This window comes from Maylandia zebra, linkage group LG15 (genome assembly GCF_041146795.1).
Source record: "Maylandia zebra isolate NMK-2024a linkage group LG15, Mzebra_GT3a, whole genome shotgun sequence".
Classification (NCBI taxonomy): domain Eukaryota; kingdom Metazoa; phylum Chordata; class Actinopteri; order Cichliformes; family Cichlidae; genus Maylandia; species Maylandia zebra.
Genome location: NC_135181.1, coordinates 13,973,770 through 14,000,785, shown reverse-complemented (window position 1 = coordinate 14,000,785; position 27,016 = coordinate 13,973,770). Strand labels below are relative to the sequence as shown.

General features: G+C 40.6%; 2 protein-coding genes across 3 annotated transcripts in view; both read right to left on the bottom strand.

The window, feature by feature from the left end:
- The window catches only part of LOC101472999 (uncharacterized), a 30,937-nt gene extending 14,583 nt beyond the window's left edge, over nucleotides 1-16,354 (bottom strand). Inside the window, exons 1-10 of one of the 2 annotated variants that reach the window (XM_004568765.5) lie at nucleotides 13,080-13,273; nucleotides 12,846-12,917; nucleotides 11,209-12,566; nucleotides 7,182-10,698; nucleotides 6,727-6,906; nucleotides 5,163-5,201; nucleotides 4,243-4,361; nucleotides 2,263-2,419; nucleotides 1,881-2,020; nucleotides 394-520 (exon numbers count right to left, since the gene is read on the bottom strand). In XM_004568765.5, the coding sequence (XP_004568822.2) occupies nucleotides 394-520; nucleotides 1,881-2,020; nucleotides 2,263-2,419; nucleotides 4,243-4,361; nucleotides 5,163-5,201; nucleotides 6,727-6,906; nucleotides 7,182-10,698; nucleotides 11,209-12,566; nucleotides 12,846-12,893 (5,685 nt within the window). In that variant the 5' untranslated portion in view covers nucleotides 12,894-12,917; nucleotides 13,080-13,273. Of the gene's footprint in view, nucleotides 1-393; nucleotides 521-1,880; nucleotides 2,021-2,262; nucleotides 2,420-4,242; nucleotides 4,362-5,162; nucleotides 5,202-6,726; nucleotides 6,907-7,181; nucleotides 10,699-11,208; nucleotides 12,567-12,845; nucleotides 12,918-13,079; nucleotides 13,274-16,114 lie in introns of those variants that run through there. The other variant, XM_004568766.4, reaches the window with a different exon arrangement.
- A 5,278-nt stretch (nucleotides 16,355-21,632) lies between these two features.
- Nucleotides 21,633-26,460, bottom strand: LOC101473779 (melanocortin-2 receptor accessory protein 2A). Its single transcript, XM_004568768.4, has 4 exons — nucleotides 26,310-26,460; nucleotides 25,916-26,039; nucleotides 25,324-25,423; nucleotides 21,633-23,111 (listed from the first exon to the last, which is right to left on the bottom strand). The coding sequence occupies exons 2-4, from the start codon at nucleotides 26,031-26,033 to the stop codon at nucleotides 22,622-22,624; spliced, it is 708 nt and encodes a 235-aa protein (XP_004568825.1). The 5' UTR covers nucleotides 26,034-26,039; nucleotides 26,310-26,460; the 3' UTR covers nucleotides 21,633-22,621.
- Between the last annotated feature and the right edge of the window lie 556 nt (nucleotides 26,461-27,016).

Below are 27,016 nucleotides of genomic sequence, written 5' to 3'. Positions count from 1 at the left end.
AGATTGCCTTTGTGTCTCCTCCCAGAATCGTCAAGGGTCAAATGTGTTAATGCGTGCACCACAGAGCCAGTCTATATCACATTTTAAGTCCATTTACAAAAGCTCTGATGTAAATTTTATCTGCAGGAAGGACACCATAAAGACCATATAGACTCTAGGATCCTTAAATATGTGTAACAAATTTTATAGCAATTGGCCTCATGGATGCAGAGATTTTACTAAAAAACAAAATCTGTATGCTTCATCCTTTAGGGATCACAAATGACTGTTCCAAAGCTTTTGGTTGTGTATCCAGTAGTTATTTTATGCCTGGGACACATTGAGGGAATGATCAAAAGAGATCATTTGTCATTTTAAAATGCATTAGATGTTATACATTACAGTAATACAAACCATTTTAAGTGGTCTAAGAGATCCCACGAAGGGTGACGGGAAACCCCAGGTCTCAGGAAAAGGGTACACTCCTGTTTCCAGGACAGACACCATGCCCTCAAACCCTGGATCACTGAAAAGCAGCCACCTGAAGAAAGGAGGAATTCATGTTATTTCGTCATCAAAAACCTTTATTCATATTATGCATAACAACAAAACTGTTGGTTGTTTTAAAACTAATGTAAGTGAGGACCTTAAATACTTCCATAAAAGAGCTGTAAAAAAATCATTGTCATAAAAATAACAAACTTTCTGTTCCCTCTTTTTCCTCAACACATAAATAAGCAGCAGCTTTTTCAGCTGTGGTATCGGCAGAAGTGACTTATGCTTTTTCCTCAGTACATTAAGCATTGTCAGTTCAAGGCGGCGCTTTATTTGGGTTTAATTCTATATCTACCTCTGCTATGAGCCAAAGAACTAGAGCCTAGCTCTAAGGCTATTTGTTTAAGAGCAAAATATCTGGGGAATGGCATGCTTCAATTCAAATCACTTTTCTTCACTATTCATATTTATAGCCCGGGCAGCCTTTGTGAGAACAATGCCCCCAACTTTGGTATTTTAAACCATGGTGTGGCACAGCACAATGCCTCATACCAACAACCAGATGTGAGTCTCTGTCAGGAAAAATACACCCAGCTCATTCAGTCAGGACTAAAAAAAAAAGTGATTACCAAGAATTTATGTCAACCTTAACTTGCTAAATCCACAGAGTCTATCTGTTCAGTGAAGTCAACCGGGATTACTGCACGCAAAACACAACGCTACATCTGCTGAGCAGCTGCCTTCACTTGTCACAGACAGACAGGAGAAGCTACAGTGGCAGAATTTGCAATTATGTGTCGAGATGAGCTGGCATCTGACAGCAATTAGTTTTGTTTTTGCTGCTGACAAATGCTGAAAAAAATCCTGTGCATTAAGTATTGTAGGTAAGTCAACAATACTCGCTTTACAGGAAAAGCTCTAACTAACAGCATTCATTCCCTTCTGCTGTAGGGCACAAAATGTACTGAATAGCTACACCTATAACCAAGAAAAACATTCTTGTGCCATTTGCCGAATTCTCTCCACACTTTTGTCTGTTTCTCACTTTCTGTCAATTGCTCCTCCTCTACTCCTCTGCTTCCCATGTGTCCCAACTCCCGCTCTCCCTCATTTCTAACATGCAACAGCAGGACAGACATTCCTCGGCGGGCAAATGAATGAGAGTTAAACCGAAGCCCAATATAGGCACAGCGGAATGTAGTAATGATTATTATCACAGTTATTTCTCAGAGCAAAACACAGAGAAGATCTTATTAAAGAGACAGCTCTGATTTGAGCGCAGCAGGTAAGAGCTCATCAAAAGGAAAAAAAACAACATCACTGAGAAGGACTGAGATTGTCTCATTTTCTAAAAGGTGCATTTCTTGTATCTTTATGGACTACATGCATAAAACAACAATACTTACACCCCAGAGTGCACTTGAATGGAAGCTGTACTCAGTGGGATGCCGAATGAGCCAGTTTCTATTGTGTCGTCGTGGTATGGTGTTACTCTGCCGTGGCCTTCGGGTTCAGTAAACAGATCAATATGGGGGATGCTGTAATCCTACAGAGGGGGTGGGGAGGAAGAAAAGCCATTATCAGCAGTGGTCCACACAAGATCTTCAATAATTCCTCCCAATAAATCCAAGGAAGATCTTAACTAGCTGACTTTTATTCTTTTCTGCTCTGGAGTCTGGATTGAATATCAATAAAACAATGCAGTCTGTTAGCTACATTTCAGATCCAATGTGAGGTGAAGATAATGTCGGTACTGAAGACCATGCAAGGCGGAGTTAGTGTACGCACCCTGACAGCAAGTCGAATAGAGCCGATCACCATTGGCGGGCTGTTGTGCGGTTCTGTCCCCACTTGAGGTTCTGCCCAATCGTTTGCCAATTCCATGTTCGCCTCCTCCAAGGCGATGGTGCGGCCCTGAAAGTCAGGCTTCTCATACAGCATCCAGCTAGTTATGAAAACATAATCATCATAATCACAATCAGATAGCTAATGATCAAGGTTAACAACTGTGGATTACATCACTAATTCGACAATTTTGGAAATACACCTATTTGGTTGCTCGTTGAAAGCTACATGAGTGAATCAATATCGTTCTCCTGCTATTTTAAGAATACACCTGGCAGTTGGTTAGCACAGCTGGCTCTAACAGTGTCACAGTCTGGCGAGGGCAGACTGTATGAATTGAAAAAGGACCCAAAACGCAGACGCCAAGGAACAGGGAACAGAACTTGAAATGTTAACAAAAGGCGAGCCGTTTAATAAGGCTAGTAGAAGAGGTACAAACAAAGGGCAAGGCAAACTGAAGCAAAATTAACACAAACCTAAACTGGGGAATCTAAACAAGCAATAAGAAAAACCTAGGCAAGAAACTTGGAAGCATGGCGTGGACAACAGACGACCTGACAATCACACACTGAAAACAGAGGACTTAAATACACAGGAGGTGATTAGGGGAAGTGGAGACACATGAGGAAACAGCTGGCACACATGAACATAATGACGTCACAGTGGGAGAGTAAAACTGAACATGATGAACACAGAACACCAGACCTCTTCACAATAAAACAGGAAACATAATGAGACATAGACATGACAACCCGAACTTGACAACGTAAGACACAGACATGAAACGCATGAAGAGCAGGGGAGATTTAACATGGTTGGAAACACGAGGGGAAAATAATAACTAGAAACACTTAGGCATAATAATACAAACTTGATAACATAAGACACGCAGCATGAAACACGAAGGGTGAGGGGAAGCTTAAATACAGGGGAAGAAAACACAAGGAGTCTAATAACCAAATGAACTTAGATAACCTAATGAACAAAATAAACTCAAACTTAAAACGCTGGGTCAAGAGACCCAGGACCATGACAAACAGCTCCTCTTTAGCTCACTAATTAACACATTGCTTCTTCCCCGATTTCATTGCAAAGTGGAAGAACAACACATCTTTGCAGAAAGTCTGGCAGCCACGCTGTGAATGAGATGAAATCTGTGTTTTTAAAAGGACAAGGCAAGAGCTTGTTACAGTAGTCCTTGCTGCTGGAACAGAGGGCGCTGTACTTTTTAAGTCTTGCTATTTGTTGAATATGATAAAATGCTAATTTAGTGTATCTTGATGTAGCCGCTGAAGGTCAGATCTGAACACATTTCTAATTTGAATTTTTCCTTTATCATTTTAGCACCAGAATCAAGCTGTGCTTTTCTTCCCCAGCACAAAAAATTTGATTTTTTTTTTTTCAACGTATGTAAGTGTCAGCATTTTCAGAAAGTGCATTTAAATGTCATTCTTTTTTTTTAGACAGCATCATTCCAAACATCTACCTTGAATATCAAAAACAGTATCTGACCACTGCAAAGAAGTATAAAGAACTACAAAGCTAAGAAGTGCAAGCCAGAGGATGCACCTGCACACACACAAGCACATGGCTGGTGTTTGGCACATTCCTGCAAATGGTATTACACACTTCCAGTAATCCACAGGTGCCTGGACCACGTCAAGAAAAGCAGGAATGGTAAGGGTAAAAAAGGGACTGATAGCAAAGAAAATATGAATGTAAAGCATGCAGGGTTCTAAATAAATAATAAATAAGTTCGATTATCAAGTAAGACTCTCTCAGTGCTCATGCTTCATTAAATTAGCTTGGTGTAGCGCCTCAACAAGAGATTTTGGCATCTCAAAACCACATGACACCAATTAAAGCTATACGGGGCATTTTCTTTCCATCATCTGACATTTTGGCTGAATATTTGTTACTTACCACCCTCTAACAACCTTCACAGATATGAAAGGCGAGAGCTGCAGAGATGTAGCATCTGGCATATCCCTGTAAATCTCATATGCCTGGCCACTGAACTGAGGTTTTTCAAACAGCACCACCTGCATAGAGAAAAGAAGGACAGTGTCAAAAAAATAAAAAAGTAAAAAACATCAACACATCAACCATGAAGAGAAATAATGGCTTAATATTATAATGCATTACTTGCTAAATCTATTACATTAAGCAGGATTCAGTGAGTGCAAGGACATCCCATTTTACTCTCTCCTTTTCATGCTACAGTAGAAGCAAAAAAACTTACAGGTATATAATTACTTCAACTACCAGGACACCATAATTTTAATAAAAAACATGAATTTGAACGTTTTTGTTTTTAAAGCCAAACAGAAGCTTGATAGTTATGAATAATGAAGGAGTAAACCACAGTTGTGGAAAAAGCAGCTTCTCTAGAAACCTCTTTGTTATGTTTTGTTTGTTAATAAGCCTGCTTAAAATTCTAAATCTTTACATATATTCTCTTCTGTTTGTTTTGGTTAATCCCAGTCGTCATAGTTCAAGCCCCTCCAAAGGCAACACAGGAGGTAAACCGAATTAATGAACACCTAATATGTAGGAAAGCAACTACAAATGTTGAGTGCCCCGGGAATTCCTCGTTCCTTGTAACAACTACTAATGAAGTTCTGCAGTAATGAAAAACCACAGGATCTGCACTACGTTGGCAGAACTGAATTCTGTGATTGCACCCAGCTGAGCAATTGCACAAGACTTTTTTTTTTACTCTGTTTACCCACGAGAACACCATATGAAAAGCAGATGTTTTCACAGAACAGAGACTTGTCTGTTCAGATTCCTCTCTCCCATCTTGTTTCTATTTCATGATGGTAAAGTTGTGCCTACTGTACCTTTCCAGGGCGTTTGTGAAATCCCTTCACAGTTCTTATCTGGAATGCAGAAACACATAGTTAAGATCAAAGTAAACATCTCGACAATACAAAAGAAATTGATATGAATTAGTTTGTGAAGAAGCTGTGCCTATGACCTTTCAGTTTTACTCCCAGGGACATAGTGGGCATGTGGAGAAGACATTCCTCTCATTTCATATCTAAGCACCCAAAACCAGAGACCAGCCAAAACCAGAGTGCAATCAGCGTAAGCTCGTGATGTTGATTGCACAAAACGGCAGTAAAATTAAACTAAAAAACAAAAAATCAACAGCAACTAGAAACATCAAGTCCAGACTTTTGATTATAACTGATTTATAATTTACATATTTCACGCTGTTTTGTCGCACTCCCTCTCGAGGTTCATGCTCGGAAACGTGTTATATCTATGTATCATTAAATATCTGAGCCTTCTCTTATATACTCAGTATTGAGAACTGTCAATTGAATCTAATAAACACTTTAAATACTGTAATATACCAGCTTGGGCTTTGTAAAAACAAGCTTTTACCATTTACAGAGAACAGAAATCGTCATACAAATTCCCTTCAGCTCAATTCAGCTTTATTTATGCAGCCATTGGCCACTTTGTTAGATATACCTATTCAACTGGAAATATATAGTCAGTCACATGACAGCAACTAATTGCATGTATACATGTAGACATGGTGAAGACAAACCAATAAAGTTCAAACCGAGCATTAGAATGGAGAAGAAAGATGATTTAGGTGACTATAAATGTGGCATGGAAAGACGACACCAGGTCTGATGAGTCTCAATTTCTGCTGCAACATTCAGATGGAAGGGTTTGAATTCAGTGTAAACAAAATGAAAGCACTGATCCATCCTGCCTTATATCAACACTTCAGGCTGCTGGTGCTGTAATGGTGAGGGAGATATTTTCTTGACACACTTTGGCCCCATCAGCACCAAACGAGCTTCATTTAAATGCCAATGTATTGCTGTGTATTGCTGCTGACCATGTCTATCCCTTTATGACCAAAGTGTACATCCAGTAGAGTACATGTACAGTTGACAAATCTGCAGCAACTGTGTGATGCTATCATGTCAACATGGACCGAAATCTCAGAATGTTTCTAGCACCTTCCTAAATGTGAGATTTACATCAATTCTGAAGGCAACATGGTGTTTAACCAGGTACTAACAATGTGTACCTAATAAAGTGGCCGGTTACTTCTGAGCAGATTAACTTTTACATGGACTCCACTGGAGAAAATTCCAGACACAGTGTTACTGAGAATAAGAAAGCTTCCCTACTTGTGATGACCAAAAAAAAAGAAAAGAAAATGTAATTTTTTCCATGAAAACCATATGTGGTGTAGCTCCGAAAATAGAAATAGCATCCAACTCTCTTACCAGCACAGCAAGCTTTCTTGTATCTGGCTTGTCAGAAAGTAAGAGCTGATACTTATGTGCTTCAAAGCAATCCACAACTTTAATTTATGACAATAAACCTTTTATTCATCCTTCAATAAAATGTTTGTAATGAATGCAGAACACTTACATTACTTCTAAGTACTCCCTGCGGCTGAGCCGGAGGCTGCTTTCGTTCGGGGAGGGTTGGTTGTTTTGTTGGAGGAACAACAGGAAAGCATGGAGCAGCAGTGTCAGGAAGCACCGGACCTGGCTTTGCAACGCTGTCTGCTTCATCTCCAGCAACAGGAGTGGCCATTTTCTTAATTAACTGGTGTGTAAAAAGAAAACGATGGAGTAAGGATAAATGTTTTTAATGTGTTTGCTTATGAAATATGCTGTGGCAACGTCTACTGTGGTTTATTTACTAAAGTGCCATTTCCATGTCTCTCCTGTCAGTCGACAGGAAAGCAGAGTTCTGTGCTTTAGCTAAATAGCTTTGCTATGCTTCAACTCTGCTGAGCTTGCTAGTTACATTGTGTCTCTGTGCTAAAAGGACAACTACACTGACACTCACAACTTTTAGTTACATGCAGAAAAACTAACCTCTGGTTTGACTTGATCCTGTCCTTGTATGCTCTGTACTGGCTTTACTTGATCTCTTGGGAGGTACTTCTCTAAATAGTCAGGCAGTTTGATGTCGTTAAAAGAAGGAAGTGGAGGACCTGAGTCACTAACCACAGCCTCTGCAGCACGGGTTTCCTCTTCACTCTGCTTGGCTAGAGTGTCTTTGATTGAAGCTGTGGGTGACGGGCTTGGTGTGGGTGGCTGGGACGAAGGTGGAGGGCTCAGCTCGGAGGCTGCAGTAGGCGATACGTTTCCTGAGCCAGTGCCCTCTGACTCGGCTTGAACTCCATTTCTCTTTCCTCTGTAAAGGGAGGTGAGACTACTCAGAACGCAGCTCCCCGCCAAGCGAGACTTCACCTTGATTTGATCATCTTTCTGTTCCTTCACGTCCTCCTCTTCCTTGACAGGGGTTTTGTCCCTGAGGCGAGAGTGTGTGTCTAGGCTATTAAGCAGCATGCTCTTGTCTGCAAAGCTAACCCTGGCAGGCTTCAGGACAGATTTTGTATTTGTGTTTGAGTTCTTGGAAAAAAGGGTCAGTGATGTGTTTATGGAAAACTCAGGCTTTTTTCTCAAGCCAAATGTAAACTCCTCTGGGTCAAAAGTCTTCTCAAAGCGGTCCTCCTTAATGGCTGGCATTGCAAATGGGGGCTGAGGTGGTCGGAGGTTGTTGTGCTTCCGTGGTGGGAGGGAAAATGGGGCACAAAGTTTCTTGATTTTCTCAACAAAATCATGATCATCTAGCTCGCCAGGAGTGTCCAGAAGATTGCTCTCACTTCCAGAAGAAGTCAGCTTTTGCTCCTGGACTTTATGTTTCCATTTGGGGAAGTCCACATCCAGCCAGCTAGAGGGGGCATCTTGCTGTTTCGAGGAGTCATCTGTGCCTAGACCCTGTGGCAATTGGAACTTCTTCATGGATGAATGCTGTATTGAGCCTGGGATCAGCCTGTTAGACTCTGAGGAAGTGGGTGCTTTTGAAGACCGTCTCAGATTGTTATCAACAGGCTCCTTTTTAACTGGCTTGACTTCTAAATGTGTGGAAATGTCACGATTGATATGAGATGAAACTTCATTCACTGGCAAATGCAATCCCATCACAGCTGAATTCTCAGTCACATTCACTGCGTGGCTTGCAGCAGTGCTATCAGGGCGACTCTTTGTTATGTATTCAGCATCCCTGAGTGGTGTAATATCGCTGCCATTCTCTATATTTTTTGATTCATCAGACAGTGTGTGGCTGGAGGCTGGTTTTGTCATATCTCCAGAGGTACTGACTTCTGAGGTCACTGATTTGACAGTTGAGCTTTTTTCCTGATCTTCCTGCCCACCTCTCTCTGTGTTTGCAGATTTGCAAACAGAAGTAGAAGAAGGCTCTTCCACATATGATTCTTTGTTTTGCCCATGTGTCATGTCAGTGAGTGAAAATAGAGTGTCATTAGAGACTTTTGCCTTCACTTCCTCACTGGCCGTAGCTGCTTTGGTAATAGGATTTGTGCTGGAGAACTCTGAATCATTAGCTCCATGTGTACATGAGTCATCCCGTGAATTCTCTGCTTTTTCCACAGATGCAGAATTAGGCTGTGCAATCACCACTGGCTCTCCTTCTGTTCTGGGGCTTTCTGCAGAATGAGTCTGCAACTCAGAAGGCCCATTTATAAGCGTCTCTACCTTCCCAAGCTCTTTATCACTCTTGGCGCCACTCACAGCCTCATTAGCCTGGGTGATGGTACAAACAGCAGCTTTTTCTGAAGGTGCAGTCACCGACTGACTGAGATGTTGTGTTTGAGCAGGGAGATCTGATGAGCCGCTGCTCTTTTCTGACTGAAAAGCTGGTTCTGGTTCTTTAGTTTCTGGTCTTATTATGTCTTTAACCAGTTGTGTCTCCTCATTTTTTTCAGGATTTTTTCTTTCATCATCCCTTGCAACACTTTCCTCTTTCCTTGTGATCGCCTGCACACTGTGTGAAACCTTGGGCTTTGCGGCACTTTCATCTAGAGGCAGGCGCTGCTGTGGTTTTTCTTTAACTTTCTCCTCAGTCTGATTTGTTTTCTCACTCACCACCTTCTCTAATCTCACCACATCTGCAGGTTCAGCTTGAGTTATTAGTTCTGTGTCCTTGTTTTGAGGTTGCTGTGTTTCTTTTTTACTAGGCTTCTTCCTTTTTTCTTTATCTTTTGACTCAAGTTGCACTGAAAATTCTTTATCTAATTTGGGAAGTTTAACAGGTGACTCCTCCTCCGCTGCAGAAGGCTTCTCAATAGTTGGTTCAACCAAAGGTGATTGGGGGGAAACTAAAGGTTCTGTGACTTCCACAGAAGCCTTTTTTCTTTCCATTTTAAATGTCAGACTTTGTCTCTCTGCTTCTTCCTCTTTTTGGGGTAAATCAATGGAGTCCTTGTTAGCGGGCACCTTTGTTGTGCTGCTACAAGCAGCAGTATCAGGTTCATCTTTGCTGACAGATGGTTGAGGTAATCCTGCTGGTGTGTTTACTGACTGGTGAATATTCACCTTTTTAAATGAAGCATCTAACTGCTTCTCCTGTTTATCGGATACCTCCACTTCCTTTTTAAATTCCTTCTGCTGGCTATCGCTCAGTGGCTGTTCGTCAGATTTTCTTCTTTGAACTTGAGATGGCTCTTTTCCTGAAAGCTTTTTGGGAGAAGAGGCAGTCTCATTTATTTCATCACTCTTATCTGGCTTTGTAGCGGTGACCTTTGACTTACTTGCAGAGCACTCTGGTTTGTTTTGAATGCTTGGACTGATGGGACTGGTTGGGTCTCTATTTTTCCGTCTTTTAGAGCGGGAGCCTGTTCTGCTAGGGCCTTTGGGAGATGGACTACTGTTATTGGTCACTTCTTTGGAATCGCCTAGTTCTTCAGCTGGAGGATCTGTTTCAGCGCTGTTGGGTTTCGTACCTTGATCTATTGCTTCTGAGACCACCGTTTCCTTTGTTTTCCAGTCTGTTTGTTGTACTGTGGGAATGGACGTGTGCTCCCCTAAAGGAGTCGTATCTCGTCCTTCTGGTTTTAGTGCTATCTTTGACACTGCTTTTGTCTGTATCAGCTCTTTTGTATCCAGTTTACCTTGACTGTCCAGTTCTGGAGACTTTGACGTAATGTCTGCCACAGACGAGGTGGATTTGTGAGACATTCCTTTCACGGCCGGTGTTTGAGGCTGCACAGGTTTATCCTCCGACACAGACGCGTCTGTTAATTTCTGCACTCGCTCCCTGATGGTCATCAGCTTTTCCATGACAGGTGGCTGTTCCGTGCTGTAGCGTTCAGCTGATCTTGACCTCTGATCAGACGCAAGAAAATCCACTTTCAACCGCTCGGTGGGTTGTCTATTTGGAGACACATCAGCACTCCTCGGGATTCTGAAGGGCTGCTTGTGGCCACCCGTAGGTTGTTGCTGCTGCTTCTCAAAAAGGCTGATTTTATCCGCAATCCTGGCAGTCGTTGGCTTACGCTCTTCATCAGCCTTCTTTGGGGTGTGTACTCTGTGCAAACAAGAGGTAAATATATCAAAGAACTTCTGAATTTAAAGTCATAATCCATTTATGACCCACCACACCTGCCATAGAGATTTCTATTTGTTAATCACTTAAGAGATAAGAATAACCTGATCCATTTTTCACGTCCTCTATATGTTATGAAATCAGTCCTTAGAGCACAGCACTGATCTTTGCATTATGAATCATGGCGTTGTTTCACTGTGGATACAGTGAAGCAATGCTGCTTTTCATCTAAAGCTGTAGCCTGCTCTTTTACCAAAGCTGGAGCTAGCATAAGTATCTGCTAATAAGGGGATATCGATGAGTTAAATATTCAGCCTTGACCCTCAAAAACAAACAAACAAAAGATAGCATTTTAAGTGAGGTTTACTTATTTAGTTACACTTACTTTACTTATTTTAGTGAGCGTTACTGAAAGACTGATAGATGCATGTGGTGATTAGCCAGTGTTCTATCTATGTAAATCAAACACTTTCACTCCTAAATTCAACTTACCTGCCGTCATTCTCTGTTTTGGGTGTATCCTTTTCGTCACCTTTGGTATTCTTTAATGCTGCATTCCAATCCTTGTTATCTTCAGCTGGACTTTTCTTTGGATTCAGACGAACATGTTTTGTAAAAAGCTTCACCTCACTCTGAGAAACCTTAATGCTCCTGCGTTTGGACTCTGGTGTCTCTGTCTTCCTTTCTACTCTATAAAAATCGTCATCGCCCTCCATGTCTGCACCTTCATCCGCCACACAGTTCAAGTCTTGGAGGTTGTCCAACTGCTTGACCGTGGCGGGGCAGGAAGTCTTTCTTTCCCCTCCTTCAGGTGAGGCCTGTGAGGTGGGGTTTTGCTCGGAGGAGGAGGAGTCTTTAGGTGCCTCACTTTTGCTCTTTAGACTACTCACTAAGTTATCTGACTTAGGGAATCCCTCTGAGGCAGGTTGTGCAGTTGGAGGGATTGTTTCCGCAGGAGCTTTCCCTCCATCGCTCTGAGAGTTTTTCCTTCTTCTTCTGGCTGAGTTTTTACGCCCCATGATGTCTTCTTCTATTTGTTCTTGATCTGGTTCAGGCTCTAACTGTGAGTCTTTGTGGGATTTTAGTGGCACTCCTACTAGTGTGCCGTAATAATCCTGTGCCCCAGCAGCAGGCCTCGCATGTGTTTCTTTGTTCTCTGCACTTGAGCTAATTGCTAAATGAAAACTTGGTGATGACTTTGCCTTAGGGAGGACTTGAAGGCTTTTTGTGAGTTTGGTGCGGACAACTTCCTGCCCAGCACAACTGTTCTCACCACACTGAATCACACTCGTTTCCTCCAGGTACACATGGAGCTTCTTGCCTGTCTGGGCCTGTGCTTTTCTCTGGGCCTGAGGCTGGGTGTGGGCCTGGTCAGAGTACCATGCCACTCCCTGTTTAGTAGATGAATAGAGATGTGTCAGATGGCTGTCATTCCTTTCAGGATTCCCACTTGCTGAAGTACGTTTGTTGCTCTCCTCCCTGTCCTGTCCTGTTGTCTGCCTACTGCACTCCCAAAGCTCCTCCTTTTTTGGACCTCCTACTCCCGTCTCAGTGCTGCACACAACAGGGCCGTCTCTGTGGGCAGACTGCGTGGCGTTCTCCTCGTCACAAGGGAAAACGCCTCTGAAGAAATCCTGAAGATGGGGATTCTCCTCCTCTTGCTGCTGTTCTCCAGCCCAGGGTCTCACAGTCTCCTCACTTTCCACTTCTCCCTCTGACTTAAGAGTGTGATCGCCAGTTGAGGGGGCATTTTCAGTAGGAGTCTTCGGAGCCTTTCCCCTCCACGGAGAGAGCCAAGTGCCAATACGACCCAAGACTCCAGTACTTGGCTGGTCTTCGGGGCTCTCAGACTAAAGCAAAGCACAGAAATAACTCAAATAAATGTCAGCTTCAAAACGTAGCTGCAATTTGCAAACATGCATATTTCCGGTGAATATGCGCAGAATTTAGATAACATGACAGTAATACAAACTGTCTAAATGGACAAAGCAAAGGAGTGCAAGCTGGAGATCCGAAGAAAATATAAGTGAGGGTTTCCTGTTCATTGAGATTTATTTATTTTTTAGTACAGCCATGCATCTCTCAGCATAGCAAAGACATGCAAGGGTGCTTATAACCTGTAAGCTTACCGTAGAAAATACCATATCATTCAGACCCTTTATGTAGGCTGTGAACATGATTTTGGTTTAGAACAAAAACTCCTACAGAGCATAAAACACAAACAAAATCATTCCACCAGGACAAACAATAGCAGTGTGAAAGAGCAGAAAAAACATCACATGGATCAATCACTTTGACAGATCCATACATAACTCTCTAATTTGAACCAGACACTCTTGGCCGTCATTTCAAAATCGACTTACCCTGAACTTCACATGGAAGAAAAACTTTGATCTCGACTTCAAAATGTAAACCGCTGCTTAAAAATCTTCTCTAAGATGTTTGTCTAGCTGATGGAGAAGCTGCGTTTAGTCCCCGTTGCTTGCAGTAAAGCATCCACAACTGTAATAAGAGCGCGGCAGAGTGTGGCTTTGGAGATGTGCGTGATATTTTGAAGTTCCAGCCCCTCCATCAGAACGCGCGCAGCCCAGAGCTAAAAGCGATGCTTTCAAGTGCTGCTCGTACACATCTTCCAACATGCAAACATGAGCGGCCCGATGAAGCCGGTTTGTCAACAGCTGTTTTTTTCCCACGTCAGCAGCTCAACCACAGTTTCATTTTGCTGGTATTTAGTTTGGCTTAAGGCCAACTTATAGCATCAGATATACGTTGAAATGATTGGCTATATGACTGGCTGCTATTAGCAGTTTAAAGCTTTAACTAACACTTACTGGAATACCTTTAGTTATAATAGGCTTAGTAACTCCCTCCAAGTCAAACAAAATCAGTTTGTTTGTTTTAAATTAAACGTGTTATTTTTTCAACTTGTTAAGTTAAGAGAAGCGGTTTGTGGGGGCAAGAAATGCTAAAGATAGATATAATTAGCCATTCACTTCCCCTTATCCTTTTTTAGGGTCGCGGGGGACTGGAGCCTATCCCAGCTGTCTTAGGGCAAGAGGCAGGGTATACCCTGGACAGGTCGCCAGTCTGTCGTAGGGCTTACACATAGATACAGACAACCATTCGCACTCACATTCACAGAGTTTCCAAATAACCTATGCCCACTTACTGCATGTCTTTGGACTGTGGGAGGAATGCAAACTCCACACAGAAAGACCCTGACCTGCTGGCGAAATTGAACTCAGGACCTTATTGCTGTGAGGTAATAGTGCTAACCACTGTGCCACTGTGCTGCCAGATTTAATTAGCCTATCTTTTTTATTTCATAATGATCACTGGAACAAAAAATTATGTATTATTTACATGATTTCCCCAGTGTATATATAAAGCAGTCACGTCTTCTGTTGACGGCCTTCGCATAAGTTTGACTGTTTGCCTGTTATCGACCATGTCATGACTCATATTTCACATATTTGTAATATCACCGTAAATGCTTAGGAAAAAATCGCAGCATAGTGAACAGTTTTTATCCCAGAGCCATCTCTTAACTTGACTTATCTCATCCTTGAACTCGACATACTTTCACCCAAACGTTAAGCAAAACAAATTTTGGAACTTGTGGCATAAATGTGCTGAATATTTCTAAGGGTAAAACTTAAAAAGCAATATTTTAAGTAGTTATTCAATGAATGTTGCTTTTAATTCCATTATGTATATTGTTGCACAGGAATAAAATGACATTACTTATAATACTTGGAGTTTTTGAAAATACTTTTTTAAAATCATTTCCTAGTTGACTACTCTCTGTTTTTTTATGCTTTTTTTTGTCCTGTGATGGTCATAAGTTTATATTTTTCTAATTTCTTCTTGACTTTTTGCACTTTCAGGAACAGTTGTTACACTGTAACAACTCATCAGCTGATAAAAAAAACCCATTCACTCATTTGTTTATTCAGGCACTCCTTTGCTGTCCAAGTTCAGGATAGGATTGGAAATACGCAGTAGCCACGTGTCTCATTGTTTAACATGTACTGATCTAAAGAAGCAGAAGAAAAAAAAGAGCAATTGTCTCATCTATTGATGCAGTGTATCAGTGTCTCAGTATACATTTTACTGTGGGCTATTTGTTGCTGTTCTAAAGAAACAATGCAGTACATCCACAAGTTTGCTGCACTGCCGCAGGAGAATGAAAAATAAGTATACGCACTCATTCCATTCACTGAATGAGCTTATTTCCACTGAAAGAACTCAACATGAAGAACACTGAAATAAAATTACAAAACACCATAACATATAAGCACTAAGTAGCAAGTATGTATAGGATACCTAAATGGTGACAATGCACAAGAAAGAAAGAAATCTCATTATGTAATATAAGAGAGGCTTGTTGATAAATGAGTGTAGATTGCTTTGTGATTTTACAAAATTTACAAAATTTTAGTGAGGTTAAAATGTCATATTTCAAAGAGCAAAAGCAGTAAATTGATAATCTGGATGAGTGTTTCCTTTCCAAACTCTTACACCTAGACCAAAATTAGATCTGTTATATTTCAAATAGGTTATATTTGACAGATATGAGCATTTCAGACTGAAATTAGATTCTGTTTTGAGGAAGTGACAGCTGTTCTGTAATCATTAATTAGCTGATGTGTGTGCAGTTCAACATTCCGACATTTTTCTTAACAACTGAATGCAGCACGAGGCCTTGCCCAAACAAAGTTTTTCAGCGGAAATGACGCACCGCTCATGTGGGTTTCAGAGTCTGCTGAAAGTCGTTTTTTCTTTTTTTCCCAAATTTCTCTTCTTTTATTTGGCGAGAAGTACAAGTCATTCTTTCCATGCTGCTCAGTCGGGGAACTTAACCATTAAACCACTCCTGTCTGGGTAACTCAGGATTGTTTTGATTTTTTAAAAATAATAATAATGAAGCAGAGCAACTAGAAGCCACGTTGTAGCATGATGAATTTTAAAGAAAGCTCGATTTTCTCTACTTCTAATGCTCATACATAATCCACCCTGCCCGGGGGGACTGGCCGCGAATCACTGGTTTAAACACTGCACATGGGATTAATTTATGCGTTCACATTTAATGTCCCATTTTGTTTTTACTATAGTATTATCATAACGGGTATACCCCTTACAATGGTGGTCAGACAAACACGAAAAGTAAAGCATCAACCGTCACCACGCTATCATTAAACCACCTTAAACGTTGTTTTCACTACTTTTAATTACCATAACGAAGTCTACCAGAACTACAGTTCATAAGATTAAAGCAAATGTGGCCTAGAGGCTTTAGAGTGTTACTTAAACTTTCAAACCGTCTCTACTGAAAAGCCCACAAACCGCAACTTAATTTCTTTACAAGCACGCCGCCACAGACAGAGCGAGATCTTACCATGATTACAGTGTTTCTCGTGGCTCTATGGGGAACAAACCGGTCAAAGGTAGCCCCCTGGAATAGCCCTCATAAATGAAGTCTTTCAGCGTGCTGTGCCGCTTCTCTCAGGTAACTCTAACCTCCTCAGACATGCCACTCTGCAGCGGACTAACTAATAAATATTCAGTGCAAGCTTAACAGAAAAGAATTTCAAGGCTAACTTTTGCAGTACGCCAGATGCAATTGAGTCTGCAACTTTTGAAGTGTTATTTTTTTTCCCATGGTAAGAAGGGGAAGGACGCAGCTGGAATCTGCCCCAGCTAGGTAACACCCCGAGGCTTTGAGCACCATGCCACAACAGCTATGTCACTGCGTTGTGTAACGGCTGTGTATTAGGCTGCATGCTGTGAGATAGGCTCCCCTAAAAGACCCGTCTGTGGGGTTTTATCTGCTTTAGGAAATACCAGCATGTTCACATCCACTAGGTGGTTTGCACTACCTTATTCTTTCCCTTTCTTTTGCAGAACCTTTGTGTTACTGTAGACCCTAGCTTTAAAACCAGTGCTAGTCCTTGCATGCCGGACCCTTTTATCTACACATAACAAGCTCTGTGTACACACAACACATCAAAAGGCATGCATGGCATTAATAAATACATGCAAATGCATTCCTCCTCTTGGGTTGTCTGTTTCCCATGACTTATTCATGGGCCACAGAAACTGAAACCTGCCTCATTCTACAGCCTATAAAAAATTTACACCTAGCCTCACCTTGTTACTTGTTCCTTTTACCAATAACAAAACAAATAGGGGAACTTGCCCAATGTAAATGATTTACCAGTGCATTATAATTCAATATCTAGAGAAAAAAGAAAGAATAAAAAGTTGAAACTTTAAATGTAATAGAATGCAGTGAGACAAACTGTGGTCTTTCACATGCTTAGCTGAAACCTGCTTAACAGTTTTGGAATTTGCAAATTCCAGTTTGTTAATATACAAAAAAGCTCTCGATGTGTAGCAGGTCTGGGCACATCACCGTAGTCTCTGAACCCTCTTACTATGGAGCGACATTCTGCATGTTGTAATACATGCAGAATGTGGTTTGGCATTGCCTTGCACAAATAATGAAGGCCTACCCTGAGAAAATGCTGTGTGGCTGGCAGCTTTATGCTACTCCTTCACAGATGTGCAAGTCAGTGAACAGTGTGCAGTGTACTAATGAACCCCCGTACTCTCTACAGATGCTGTTTTTTTGTACTCACTCCTCTGATAACAAGCTGGATAGTCTCTCTCCTTTTTAGCCTAGAAGACATCCATCTGTTCTACAGAGAATTTAAAATTTTGATTTGTTAGACTAGAAACCTGTTTCCCACTTTGCCTCAGTCCCCCTCAAATAAGCTTGGAACCAATAAATGTGGCAGCATATCTGAATCTTGTTTATGTTTGTTTTGTTCTTTCCATTTTAAATGTTTAAAGTCACATTTCTGAATGCAGTGATCCTGAATCCATGCAGTGATTAACAGTGCTGGGAGTGCTGCTTGAGGACTGGCAGATGACCATCCAAATAAGGTTTTTGGCAGAGTCCCAGGAATTCTGTGGCCTATTAAATATTTTGAAATTACGGTAGATGAAGAAATTTGCAGTTTCTCTGTGTGTATGTGTGTCTTTAAAATTATGGATCCTTTCCAGTCAGTTGCTGCCCCTGTTCCAATGTTTTTGCAAGTTTGAACTTGTATCTAATTAAACATTAGCATAAGTTTTAACATTCTATATGTTCTAAAAAATGTTTAAATCAGTATTTTCTGATTATCATTTGTGCAAAATTCTAAGATTATTTGAAATATGTGTATACTCTTTGAATCTTTAAATATAAATTGTACTTTATATGAAGCTTAAGCATAAATTCAATGAGGAATCACTCATCTGCCTGCTTTCCCGGGTGCTAGTCTGCCTTTCTGTTCTCTACATCACTACTGCTTTCCCACCCTGTCGATCTCAATACTGTCATTATTATTCTCATCCAATCATTTTCTTGCTCACCTCCTTTGGGCCAATCATCCTCCACTTTGTGTAGTTTAAATCTGTGCCATCTGTCATTCTCTCTCATATGTGCAACCCACCTCCTCCCCATCTCCACCTCACGGACACCTTAGTCAGACCTTCACTCGAGCCTTAGTCTTCACCTTTACCAACACCAGTATCTAGACTCCAGGGGGTCCTATCCTAATTCCCATCACCGCTGGGATTTCTTTCTGCCATGGTGGGTCTAATCAACAAATACATCAATTTCTCTGTCTCAATAAATCGTGTTCAAATTCTTACAAGTGATCTCTTCTTATCAAACTAGGATTGGGATGACGATGGGTAACTAAACTACATTTGTCTATGCAATTCAGCATCAAAATATGAAAAAAAGTCCACTCAGCAAAATTCACGCTAAAGGGAGTGCAGGTCCAGTTTTTCCAGTCTGGAGCTGATTAAACAAATAACACATGGAAAAAATAGAAAACCTTTTAGAAGCCATGACATAAAAAAGAGAAAAAGAAAACCACCGTTCCATGTCTCTTTAGTAGTGCTGACTCCTCTAATTGACCCATATTGCGAGGATTAGTTTAAGAGCTTGTTATAAAGTGACAATACAAATGCTTGGTGGGATGATTGAATTTTCCTGGTGAGTCACACATTCTGTTTTACTTGGCAATTTGGCTAGAAGTGTTATGTGGTCTAACAAGACATTCTATGCATTTTCAGACAGAGGAACAGCAATGAGCAGATTTACAGTGTGCGCCAAGAATTGTTTCAGTCCTGCCCTTTGTGTCATACAGTTGCAGACATGTTTACCTAGCAGCCGCTTGCTACAAACAGCCTCCTTTTGTTGGAGTGAGCAGCTCCACTGCAGGCACGTGCATAAAGCTGCTTTGTTGAGGGAAAAGAAAGAGTTACTCATTCTTTGTATCCACCCACATTTCCTTTGGAAAAGAATTTGAATTGTCAAGCTTCTGGAGCCAAGCTGACAGTCTTCGTTTAGGAAAAAGACAGTATTAGATTCAATGTAACCATGGAAGACTCAGTTCTTACACTCATTCCCATGTCTTATGTCTCAATTTGTTGGTTTCTTTTTGTGGCCTCTAAATGTAGAATAACTGTTTAGAGTGACTTCAGGGGTCAAGATGACACACACCTCAACTCTAATGTATGTTTGGCAAACAATAAGAGGCTTATTTAAAAGCACACAGTAGGCTAAAGAAACACGATTAATTCTGATGGGTCTTCTTAGGAATAGTAATTATGGGGTTTAACCAGAATTTTCTAAATGCTGCTCAACCATTCCTTGCATTGCAGAGAGTGAAAGAGAGACTGTAAAACTTTGCCCTTACTCATTGGCTCATTGAAACACGAGATATGTTGCACGTCTTGTTTTTGCGTACGCAAATGTATAATTAGCATTTGACTGGCACTTCTTTTCAACACCCACCAAATCCAGAGAAATTTCTGTGTCAATAAAACACAGCAATGTTTGCTTTTCTTCAGCCATGCCTGTCCCTCCCTGCCATTCCTCCGTTGCTACTCATTGCTGGGCAGACATTGCAAACCGCCAACTTTCAACCAGCATGCCTACAGAGACCGCCTTGGGGGTACTTAGGAAAAATAACAGATTTCAGACTTGATGTAACTCCATTGCTCCATCCACTGGTTGTTGATGCGAGCTGCACCCATGCAGGGTGAGCCCCAGAGACTGCAGGAAAGATATACAGTCTATACAGTTTGCACACACGCCCTAGGCTAACTGCTGAGGCTTGTGGATCCTGCACGCATTATTCTAAAGTCACATAAGTTTGATAATTTAGGTTGTAGCAGATCATATGAAATTACTAATTAGCTAGAGGGGTTTCACATGCATACTCTTTAAGTATATATGCAATTAGTTAAAATGAACATATTGCTTTTCTATCTGATTGATTTTGCTGGCAGATAGTTTGCTGGCCTTCTTGTGTTTGAGAGTGCCTAGTGGATGCTCAGCTGACTGAACACCCCCTCAGTTATAAGATAAAAAACACGCTGATTCACTGCTGCTCTGTCTGTTACTGCCAAGCCATTCTCTCGTATCAGCAATGATATCTATGTGATTTTAAGCTTGAAGTCTTGCCATTCAAAAATGTTTACTGAGATGAAAACAATGAATATATAATTTCTGAAGTGCCACAGATGTTTTCACAATACAATATAGTGTTTTTATAAAGCATATATTGAGTTCATTCTTCACTCTCTGAAATATTAACCCCCTCGTTCCCACGTCCTTGGAGCCAAGTTTCTTCTGATTTGCTGTCCCTGCACTCCAACGGAACTGTGTGCCTGAGATCGCAGTGTCAGGGATATTTGCTTTCTGTGATGAGGATCCATGAGTAGGAAAAGCCACTAGGAATAAAAAAGGGTGTTGCAAAACCAGTGTGAAGCCTGAGCTTCTGGTTCACAGAGAATACGTGCAACTCTGCTGGATAAGAATGTCCACCATTGTATAGGGATGAAATAAATTAAGGAAAAGCAAGGAAAAGGTCCTGTTAAGGTTAACTTAGTTTGAAGTTTGCATTACATAACCAATATGAACATGCTTTCTACCTACACAGTTCTTGACTGTCTGACCTCAGCTGCTCCTAATTACAGAGTTTACTGCCTCCTGATTGAGCTACAAACTCCCTAAAAGAGTTCTTAATATCTACAGAACAGCACTTTGGCTTACTGATTTTAATGCTTAACAAACCTGGCATGCACTGCTGTCAGTGCAATGAAAGGGGAAAAGATGCAGGAATATTTTTGGTACATGTCATATTTTGCACTTAGTAATTTTAAAAAAAGAGGAATATGAAAAAAAATCTGTCAAAGCTTGCTTGAAGCCACGTGACGTTTCTAACTTACTAACACTATTCATTGCCCATAAAAGCTACCCTGATGTTTTATTATTTGGAAAAATAATTAATGATTTCTTATGAAATAGAGTGATAATGCACTTAAATTAAATAAATAATATAGTGTTCCCTCTGGTGATTTTAGCCCAGAGAAAAATAATATTGGATAAATGTTACACGCCTTACTTGCAACAAGCAAACAAACCACATTTTGTGAGCCTGGTCTCGACCGCCTGCCTTTCAAGAAATATGAGAAATGTCAGTCGAGGTCAGAGGTCTTTATTTTTACATTAATTTTCACTGGTAAGAATTAATGGGCTGTTTGTCAAAACCTAAGAGGCTGCTTCAGTGAAGTCAGTGTCGCATTAATGCTGATGAACTCTCGAGCATTCTCAGCACATCCTTCCATCAGACAAATGTATGTAACTCATGCAGTCCCCGTTAAGTAATAATGATAACTAGCAATGTTCCTTTGCATAATTATCACCTGATATTGTTCAAAACAATTTTAATTTGATTTAGCTGGGGGAGATATTTCTACATGAATAAAGACAAGGAGGGGTGCAGCATTTAGGCTTTTATGCATGAGCTCTTCTGTTAAAATGTCCCCAAACACAAGGATAATGACGGTATAGATTTTCTTTTCACAGCTGTGATCCGGATCAAACTTTACTTTTTAGGGCGATTCTGGTTTCTGCCAACTGCTCTGTAGTTATCCTCTGTATTCGTTACGTAAATGTTAATGCGATGAACCGCAGAGCCATAATCCTCTTTTGCTTTGTCACCGCAGGTGAAAGCAGTCACATCTCTTGTACTCGTAGACATTTGAGTCCCTGAAAGATATGAAGGCGAGAGTCAGTCCAAACACAACATTCAGAAAAATACTGCACCACTCCAAACGCGAGTTAATTTCAAAAACATTTAAGTTTTATTAGAACAGTTAACATTCACCTTCAGTAAGTTTAATAGATTTTCCGACTACAAAAGCGCAGTGTATTTTCTCCTGCGAGTCCCTATTCTGATATATTTGATTTTGTACTACTAATTATACCTTTTGCTACACAGAATTACACTTCACCTTTTCTAAACACTTAATCTTAGGACAAAACTTGATTAATTCACAGTTTTTAAATTTGTTGGTAGACCAGCTGGCATTTATTTCGTTTTTAAAAGATAATGCCCAGCGTTCAAAATTCTACAAGGAAAACGACACAGCAATAACAACATGATGAATTCTACAGAACTACAAAAAAAAAATCTCCCTTGTGAACCTGGCACTCTTCCATTTTTATCTGTTCCTGTGTGAAAATGTCATCTCATCCAGGTACAGCACAGCTGCGTCCATTTCCAGAGCCTATACTCAAAATAACAGGTATCTCGCCTGAGGCAATTTCAACTTCAGGAAGAATTATCATCTTATAACTTTGAGTTGCACTGAATATTGATCTGTCAGCTAGGTTTTGTGCCCTCTTGGTTGTTGGCTGTAAAAAAAACACAACAAAACTTCATACACAGAAGCTTAGTGATGAGTATATTTCTCATTGTCAGTTCATAAATGACCCTTTGAAAAAGCAAATGGTGTTACGGTATCACTATAACCATGCTTATCTGCAGGACGAGCCTTAGTGGATGTCAAAGTGAGCATCGTGACATTTAGACTGACGCTCTAGTATGACTGAGGGCTCATATAGCAGATCATCCTCTCCAAGAGTTGAACTGTGATCCAAGTTGACAAAGTTAGGGATGTTGAAGTGAGAAAGAAAGGTGCACTCTCTGTCTGTCTTGCTCTGTTCTATTAGTCCAGTAAGCTGTTGGTGGACCCCAGCCTCCTCAATGTCTTCTTCCATCTCGTCCATCCCAGAGGAGCTGACACCTCTGTTCCGGTTGAAGGTTCCCTGCTCGGCTCGGGCCCCGGTGTGCTTTCCAGCTCTCTTTTCTTCTACTTTTTGCTTCCCGTGACCCTTGTCTTCCTCATTGATGTAGAAATTAAAATATGAACGGGATCCTGCTAGCAACGGACGTGAGAAGGCTTTGTCGTTTTCATCCTGGTGACCATCAATGTCTACCAGACAGCTTCCCGGCCGATGACGCTTTTCAGCCGAGTCTGGGTTACTGTTATGAAACAAAGAAAGATGAGAGTGAGATTACAGCAGGAGAAGGCTTTAACAATATGAGGCGCTTTTTTTGGTCATTTTTGTCCTGAATGTAACATTAGTTCAATAGAAAAAATTAAGGATTTTTTTGTTCTCCATTGCTTTTTTGCTTCTGTGTCTGGAAATGGATTCTTAAAATCACCCATGCTGAAAAAGGAACAGGTTTGAGCAGGGGTAACTACTTACTCCGCCTTGGTTTAACCACAGAGCTGTATTCAGTCTGACATTATATAAGTGACTTCTCACCAATTTCCAGTTCTGGTTATTATTTTGAAATGGAAAATGTGCCTTTGACAATACGAAGCTCAGCGCCAGTTCAAATATCTTTTGTAAAAAGCACAATATAAAATCAGTAAAGAGGCAGTTGAAAAATTACAGGCAAAACATGAACCCTAGACTTATTCACATAATGGTTTGTATTCATTCTGTATTTTTCTTAAGGCTAACTGTTCCCATCCAAACGACACAAGAGGTGACGGATGAGTATGAAAGTGATGTGAATAATATGCTACGGTTTTTCCAGTCATCACATTGTAAAGTAGTTAAACACGTTTTGGAGATTTTGGAACAAAGCGTATAACAAAACACTCCACCACCATCACGGATGGATGATCCGTTGTGGGCCATCCCTGCAGCAGCATTCTCAAAACTAGAGGAATCATTGTCAATGAGCGATGAATTGATGGTGACCAATCGCTTTAAGTTAATTTACATTGGCCTTTTTTTATTTGTCACTCATCTATATATGTATTCAACATGACATAATTATATTACAATGTCTTACAACATACAGTAATGTGCAAAATGCCCAGTAATCTCTCATTTCTTTATATTTTGCTTTGAAAGAGACAGACCTTCTTGTAATTTTTCTAAAGTGCTCTTGAGCTATAGCTCTCTGGGCTTTCTGAAGGTCTTTGATTCAGAAAGCCTGGAGCGCTATAGCTCAAGAGCACTTTTTAATTTCTTTGGATATTAGCTGTTTTTCCAGTCATTTTCAGGCCGGTCCTTGTACCTGAGGATTTCTGTTTTTTTGTTCAGCTACTTAAAACTGACCTATGATTCATTGAAGCATTAGAAGGACCTAAATCAAGACATGTGCCAGTGTTGACATACAGTTTAGCAAAGAATCTATTTTAAATTGTACCTTTAGGCAAATTGTTATTAGCAGCCTGTCACAAACACACAACATGTGTTCCCATTTCTTTAGTTACATTTTCAAAAATGCCAAAGATAAAGGCTTTTTCACCAATAAGGTAAATCCAAATGAGCTGTTAGCAGAAAACTAGGCATGTCTTAGCATGGTTTGCAGTGTGACCCTAAAACATGGAGAAGAAACTGGACAAGTGGAGGACAAAAGAAGAAGTGGGAAGCCTAAAAAACAATTTACAGCAGATGAACACTATCTGATGGTCATAGTCTTAAAAAATAGGAAAGAAATCTGGCAAAGAACTGAGACAGGGGCCGAGTGATACATCTAACCTGATCCATTTACTATTAATTGAAGCCTCATTTGACATGGTCTCTGTGGAAGGGTGGCTGTCGAGAAGCCACCCTTTCATTGGGAAACAAGGAGGAAATGCTAAAGTATTCCAAATTACACATGAACTGGGCTGAAAATAAATGGCAACAAGTCTTATGGACTGCTGGACTTCAATGTTATTAAAACAGTGTAGGATCATCTTGAGAAAGAATGGTGCAAAAGGCACCAAGCATCCAAAGAAAGGCTTTGGGATGCCCTTCAAGGAGCCCAGAGAGCTATTCCTGCAGACTGCTTAAATAAATGACCACAAAGCTTGCTTAAGAGAGTTCAGGCTGTGGTGAAGAATTAAGGTGGACATACCAACAAAATGACTTTTAAGCTCATTAGAATTGTACAGACACTGTTTCTGCATTACAAACTGTATTTATTTCGCACATGTTTCAAAAATGTTTACACTATTTCCAGTTTTTCTAGAAAACTAATAAATAATGTGGGGGTAGCTCAAGACTTTTGCACAGTCTACTGTCAGAACAGCATCCCTGAAACTCATCAGCTCACTCTTAAACAGCCACCTAGATGAGAAGTGCTAAGTGCTTATTTACTTGAGCTCTCCACGGTGCTTTAAATGTCCTTGTAGGGGGAAATGTGAAAGTGGAAATAAACATGGGCTCCAGCCTGCTATTATACCCACTCTTGATGTGGCGCTCCTGTCTTTGTGAGCAGAGTGAGAACAAAGAACATGAAAATCACGAACACAGCAAGTCCAACCCAAAAGCCGATGACGATGGAGTCTGAAAGGTCAGAGAAGGAAGAATCTTATTAGTACAATTAATGACTACATTAATCTCTGCTCTTCTCATTTTCTGTGTGTGACTTTTATTCTCAACTGGAAGCCTCACTCTGAGGACAGAATTCTTAATTGTGTTGTAAAGAGTGAAATTTCGTTCGTCTAACATTTGATTAAAGTAACCGAATTGTTTGGCATTACAATTTGGTCTCATTAATTGGCTTGACTATTAGGCTTCCACTGGAGTATAAAACGGCACTACAGGTGCTCCACGAACTAAATCTGCTACACAATGTTGCTGAGAAACAGACAGCGTTCAGCTAAAGCAATAATGCAAGGAGTAAGGGGGACCAAAGGGTGATGAATCATTTAATTAAAAGTGCGCTGGAAGGCATACACATAGGCTACACATAACACAGCCATAGACATAAACACTGCACAATTTAGAAGGAGATCAGAAACAATGGGAAACGTCTTAGTAATGTGTTTGGCTTACATCTGTGCGCTTTGAGTCCCTCGAACGACACGGGCTCTTCGTCCTCATAATATTCATACTGCCACACGTAGTCACTGCGACGTGCGCTTGTTTGGCTCCGGTTGTGGAAGTCGGACATTTCAACCTAATTTTTTTTTTTCGTGATATAACAGTAGAAGACAAATCAAATCAATCCAGTCAGAACGCCATATGAGTGAGACGCTATAGTATCCAAAACGTTTGCAAACAGGCAATCTCCAGGAATGTTAGATCTTTCTACTGTTGTTGAAAATAAATTCAAAGGCTGGACATTTGGGGAATCCCCCGAACAACTCCTTGAACGTTATTTCCGTTAATAACGTAATTACAAAGCGACCAAAATTTGGAAAAAGAGTACAAAAATTCACCGCGTTACCGTTACGCAAAAACTCTATCCATCCTCGTGTGAGTCCAGTAAGCGAAGCAACAGCCTTTTGGGGAGCTTCTCAGTGCGCATCACCCTTACCCAACAGTCTCTGTACTAGTGTCTCACTTACTCCCGGAGATAAAGAGACTACGCTGCAAGATGCTCGTGTCCTCGAACCCATGCCAAGGCATTTGCAGTAGGTTGACTAAATGTACTGAAGACACGTACAACACTGCCGACTGAAATTCTTCTGTGTACGTCAAATTAATTTATGTATTTATTTTAAACCAAAGTTGTGTATTTAGATAGATACTGCAAAACGGGTGCACATTTCCCTTAGCCTAAACGTGACAAACCAGAGTCATTATATAAAGTATAATTGATGGTTTGGAGGAGAATAATAATTTACGGTGTTATGAATTGAATAAAGTACGAAGTAGATTTACAATGTAAGCCCAACGCAGCTAAATAGCCTGGTAATACTATAATGATCCATCATAACATTTTGGAATAGGACAAAATTTGTCTAATGAGACAAAAGGTAATTACATGTTAATGCTCATCTGGAATGATTCATTAGGGGTCAGTGTGTGGGCTCACAAACACGAGGAACTAAAATAAGCTGTTATTACAATGTAGAATTTAATTATGCTGGCTAGATATTAATTTTATTCAGTTCCCTGATTTGTTCTTGTCTTTTCGCTCAGTAATTATAC